Raw genomic sequence first — 5,952 nt, 5'->3', positions numbered from 1 at the left:
TGTATTGAAAGTCAAACTTCCAATGAAATTTAGAATGTTAAGAAAAGTCACGATTTAAATATTTACGTAGCTTTCAACAACAGACAGGTATTATTTAAGTACCATTCTCTTTACGGATTCTTTGGACCATTTTCAACATGTTCAGAATTGTTTTGTAGGTTGTAGATTGGAAAGCACCCTCTTGATCGGCCTCTACTGCCTCGTTGATTGTTTTGTAGGTTGTAGATTGGAAAGCACCCTCTTTATCGCCCTCTATTGCCTCGTTGATTGTATTGTAGGTTGTAGATTGGAAAGCACCCTCTTTATCGCCCTCTATTGCCTCGTTGATTGTTTTGTAGGTTGTAGATTGGAAAGTACTCTCTTTATCGGCCTCTATTGCCTCGTTGGACTCTTCTTGACCTGCACGGGTAAGGACATTTCAAAAATTTATTTTCTTATGTTTAAAAACGTTTTCCCCGAACGTTTTAAGACTGGTTCTATGTAACTATCAAAATTCAGCCACGGTATGTCATAGGATTCGATGAAACTCTGTATATGTAGCTCTCGAACTGTCCTAGCGGGACTAATACCCCCACAGGGCTTATTGGATGGTGGGGAAATAGTGAATTTGTGCTCATTGAAGAATAAACACATCCTTTTGACATTAAGATTATTGAGAGCAATTAATTTAAATGCAAGGCTATATATTCTGCAGTGGAGTGTTGCTCAGAATACTGAAGATATGCTTGAATATAATTTCTGAATAATATTACATGGATAACTACTATTCAGCGTACATGAGCCAGAAAACAACACATCTTTTATGAACAAATTCATCCACATACAGATGGACAGACAGACAAATGGACTGATGATTTCATTATACCCTCTCCTAAACTAATGCAGTAGTCTCTGTGAAAGAACAGATCATTACAAAATGTAAAAGATAATGACTAAGTCAATAATTTGAAAAATACCCGTAAAATGAATATATCCATAATTTATAAATAAATAAATGTTAAAGTAATGAATGTTAAAGTAATATTAGCTCTAAATCTGAAAATTTTATTTTATTGTAAAAATATGCTATTATAATAGATATAATAGATAATAATATAATCATAATAACTCTAACCATAGTCATTGGTGAAATTAAAACTAAGTTTAGGATTTTATCAAAATAAAGATTTCGGTTCTATTGAATATATAGCATTATATAGAAATCAATTTATTTTGCTTCATTCAGAGCCTCTGGGTAGGTTTTCTAACACACATATGAATAAGAAAAGTTTATAAACCTTATTTTTATTCTGTCATTGAAGTAGTAAATCACAATTTTGCAACAAAACTTGTTGACACCAAAATGACAGTTAGTATTGCATAGGCGTAGCTTGGGTTCGAATATTACCGAGGCAGGGGGTCTGGGGGGCTGCGCCCCCCAGAAGCTATCGACATTTTTTAAACAACGTAAAAGGTGGGTTTTTTTTTTTTTTTTAACCGAGGCAGCAGCCTCGGTTGCCTCAATGGAAGCTACGCCACTGTATTTCGTTAATAAATCTCAATATTGACAGGAGCACTTCATTATATACATAACATTTTTATTAAAGTTTGAATCAAAGCTGTTCATTGGTTTTTGAAATCTACTCTGGAAACTGACAATACCCCCTCAAAATGAAAAAAAATAATCCATAACTTCCTTGAATGTTAAGATACATGTAGCAAATGCACAACTTCGTCATTCATATAAAATATACATAAAGTTTTAATGAAATCTGATCATTGGCGTTTAAGATATCATCCGGACAAATGATGTTTCTGGATGGCCGGACGTACAATGTGATTCCAGTATACCCCTCCCCAAACTTCGTTTGCGGGGGTATCAAATATTATGATAGGTATAAAACAAAAAGTGCATGTAAAGAAACGACTTAGCAACGGTCGCCACAACGACTGGGCCAGATATGTGCGCCATGAATGTTATATTTCAAATAATTAGAAAAAACCTGCTATTGCTGATAAAAACCATAGGAAAATCTCTATACACCACAAGGCCAAAACATGGATAAAACAGTCTGAATTTTGCAATTCCGTTAGTCGTCATAGACTGTTGTCGGCTTCCATGGCAACAAATAGTAGACATTTGTTGATGGGATCAAAATTAAGTAAGATGGAGCAAGTAAAGTTTGAAACTGAAAATAAAAAAAAATAAAAAAATCTGTGACATTGAGTTTGAGAAAGGGAAGTCGTTGTGTCCGAGTGGACTTACGCACTGGTTTGACAATCTTGCTAGGCGGTGGGTGCCGTACGTCGCTGGTTCGACCCCTGGCTGGGGCGAAATTTTTCAGTACCTAGTTGTGATTATTTAGTGCTTTATATTAATTGATTATCACATGTGTCGTTTAGATCCTAGGGGTAAACGTAAGGTTGGGTGTTATAATTGTTTGTTTGTGCTTTATATAATACACACACACACACACACACATATATATATATATATATATATCTCCATCCAAATTGTGTTTTTAAAAAATCACTGTCCGGTATAAGATATCAAAAGAAATATATCTAATAAACAGTGCACAAAGTTAAAATTTTAAATATATATATATATATATATATATATATATATATATATATATATATATATATATATATATTAATAATATCTAAAATAACAATCAGTCCATATTCATCATATTGTATTTGAAATGCAAATTTAAAAATGCTAAATATTGTATGTGTAAATCTATCATTATACATAATGTATTACATGTTACAGTAACTAATTTAGATTTTATGTAACGATATCGTTTTCTGAAGGTATTGTCTGTTTCCTGGATTGCCCGGATGAGATTTTGGTTTCCTGTTATCTCATATTGGATGGATTTTTGTCGGTGTTTGTATTTCCCACGCTAATAATGGGATGGACCAAACGCATTGGTGGATGTGTGGGAGAGCAAGAAAAAGTAGGGTCCGGGTCATTTTGGATCTCAGTTTTGGTCCTAAGAATTCTTTTAACAGCATCAGGTAAAACACGTTTTGGATAAATCTGTTATAACTTATGTGCCAATATGGTGTCAATCATTTATCTTTACCTCTCATGGAAACCCTCAAACGTGTCACGTACTTTAAAACCGCCTTAAAGTTTGTCACGTGTTCACAATCACCCGTCATCAGGTCAACGTGGGAAAATGAGAACTCTATAGACCGAGTCCATGGTGACCTGACCTGACCAAGGTCACGCAGCGGTCGCGGTCAGGTCACCAAGTAAACTCGGTCGAGGGTTCTCATTTTTCCATGTTTAACTGATCACGGGTGATCAGTAGTTTTATTACATCGATAAAAATCGATAAAAATTTCTTTCACGTTATTTTTAATCCACGAGATGTTTAAATCCTATTGGATTTTTTTCAATTTTCCGACATGAATTTTGTGTGTTTAAGATAATTCAATTTCCTGTATGAAAACTAAAAAGTTTGTACATGTAGATAATGGTCCATTATAGTACCCTTAATTTTCCTGAAAAGTTAAGGGACACTAGGCACCGATTTATAAGTTTGATCTGACAGATTTATCCGAGAAGATACACTATCACCTTCTTATATCGTCAGCATTTGCCCAGCCTACTTTGGCTTTATATCGAGGATTGCATTATACATAGTTTCACTATATTAGTTCATCAATTTCAGAATAATTTGGCTAATAAGTAATTATTGCTTTTATCGTCGTCCATAAGATATGTAAATTCATGAAATTGTTTTGTTTTAGTTCTTAAAATTCTGTTAGATATTGGAATGGTCTGCGCGTTTGATGACGGAATGCGGGGGTAGCAATATACCGAGGTGACACTGTATTCTGATTTACGTTTGTCGTATCTTTCCTCTAATATAGAAATGTATACATGATGGGACCAACAAATAAATATATCGCCAACACGAGACACTCTTTAACCCGCTATCAAGTTATTTCGCATATTTGCGCAGGAGAAGGGGGGGGGGGGAGCAAACGAAATCATTTTCTCTCAATCTCTCAATTACACTGAAGGCAATAGATCTTCCCAGTCAGTATTTGTTTTTTTAGGAACAATTCGGTCGTATTTAACTTTTTACACACGTTTTGTACACTAACTGCGATTAAAAAAAATCTGGTTTTTGCGTTGTTGGTCATTTTAGTGCTGTGTATAATTGTTTTGTATTTGACCTTGTATGTGTGGATCCGACATATATATATATCAACTCTTTCTATTTGGATTATATATATATATATATATATATATATATATATATATATATATATATATATATATATATATAATCTTGTTAAGTGCTGAAAATGAATAAATCAAATATACATTATTTTATCGTTTAGGAACCTTCGTCTGTGTTCACAGATACTTTATTGCCGAGCCGGTGTGGACTTCAACAACATGTGAATATGAATTCTACGCGCTTTTTGGAGGAGTGGTATTCGAATGGACATTCTGTGCGACTGTGATTCTTCTACCCACGTGTTTTTTCTGTATTCTTTATTTATTTGCACCGTCATATGGATCAAAATCGGACATGACTCTCATTACATGATATGATCCCTGATTATATAGAGTTCATCGTTTCATGTAGAGAAACAGTCAGATAAATGAAGAAAAGTTATATGTTCACGATTGTATGTATTGACAGGGTATTGTGAGCTTCCTTTCTTGCTATATGTAAAGTACAATATTTATGAGCAGACATTATGTGAATTTTCAATGTTTTTGTTCTCGATATCTTTATAAATTTGCCATTTTCTCGTGAATGCGTTGCAGTTGTGAACAAGCATGCATGAATCTTGATAAATATATAACGTCTACGGATGGGAATTCTGACAGAAATATAAATAAAAGAAATAAATATTAGGTTTGAAAATGCGACGCTTCACGCCGGTATACTTTTCCGGCGTGACGTTCTTAATGAAAAGTAGTGCCGGCATGCAGGCGTCGCAGTTCATACCCTAATATATTTTCAAAAATGAAATCTATTTCTTAAATAATATAAAATCTATGAAATAATATGTAATGTACTAAAATATTGTTTATTATAGTAAACCCAGATTCTGTATATATCAAGTTATGCAAGTCAGCGTGTCATCAGGTTTCTAAATAAAAATTCCAGTTACTGTAACTGTTTGCATTATCCTTTACTGTCACTTAGGAAATCATTGTATTATATTTACTACTATTATATAAGGGGAAAAAAATTGAACGAGGGACTTTATTTTTATACCACACTTCAGAGAAAAATGTAGCTAAGCTACTTCTTTAGTAAACGGCCGCTGCTTTTGATACTTTGAATTTCGTGTTTCTTTCAAACTTGACGAGAATGAACCTATTGTACATTACATCCCACTGACTTCCGATTATTGCATTGATGCATTGGTGTGTCACCCAATGAAATACGAATTACTTGGAACAATTCTAAAACGAGCTATTACAAAGGACATTGATAAATCAAGATACTTGTGTCTGTTTTCAGTCCAAGCCTGCAAACAATACATATATAAGGCGGACTGAAAAATCTGTAAGCTTTCGGGGGATACAGGCACTATCTGGCCTTTATATATGTTGATAGACATTATTACAAATTTAAAACTGAAACGTCTTTAAGGGCGGACTCTTCTAGTGGATCATGTTTGTGTTAAAATGGTAGGAAAGAATCGAAACTTGACAAAACGCCCCGTGAGGACGATGAAATAGGGAAATCTTAGTGAATTTTACAAGAACTTGTACTCATCATATACATGTATCTTGCATTCGTGTTGGTACCTATTTCAAAGCGAAATGACCGTCCTGCAATCGAAGATGTAATGGGCACCAAACGCATGTTCACGGACAAGAAACTGAAGTTGTCAAACGGAGGTCCAAGGGACCGGTACAAGTCCGTTCGTCTAATGCTTCACGTTATATCAGGTTCTCATGCGTCCCATGTTCGTATAACC

General features: G+C 34.3%; 1 protein-coding gene across 1 annotated transcript in view; it reads left to right on the top strand.

The window, feature by feature from the left end:
- LOC125650590 (uncharacterized) overlaps window positions 1-5,138 on the top strand; it is a 16,207-nt gene extending 11,069 nt beyond the window's left edge. Inside the window, exons 4-6 of the mRNA XM_056139262.1 lie at window positions 339-407; window positions 2,800-3,006; window positions 4,348-5,138. Coding sequence (XP_055995237.1) covers window positions 339-407; window positions 2,800-3,006; window positions 4,348-4,559 — 488 coding nt within the window. The 3' untranslated portion in view covers window positions 4,560-5,138. The remainder of the gene's footprint in view (window positions 1-338; window positions 408-2,799; window positions 3,007-4,347) is intronic.
- Window positions 5,139-5,952: the final 814 nt, after the last annotated feature.

Source organism: Ostrea edulis, chromosome 5 (genome assembly GCF_947568905.1).
Source record: "Ostrea edulis chromosome 5, xbOstEdul1.1, whole genome shotgun sequence".
NCBI classification, from domain to species: Eukaryota; Metazoa; Mollusca; class Bivalvia; order Ostreida; family Ostreidae; genus Ostrea; species Ostrea edulis.
Note: the sequence above shows the minus strand (reverse complement) of the source record. Positions and strands in the feature narration are given on the sequence as shown.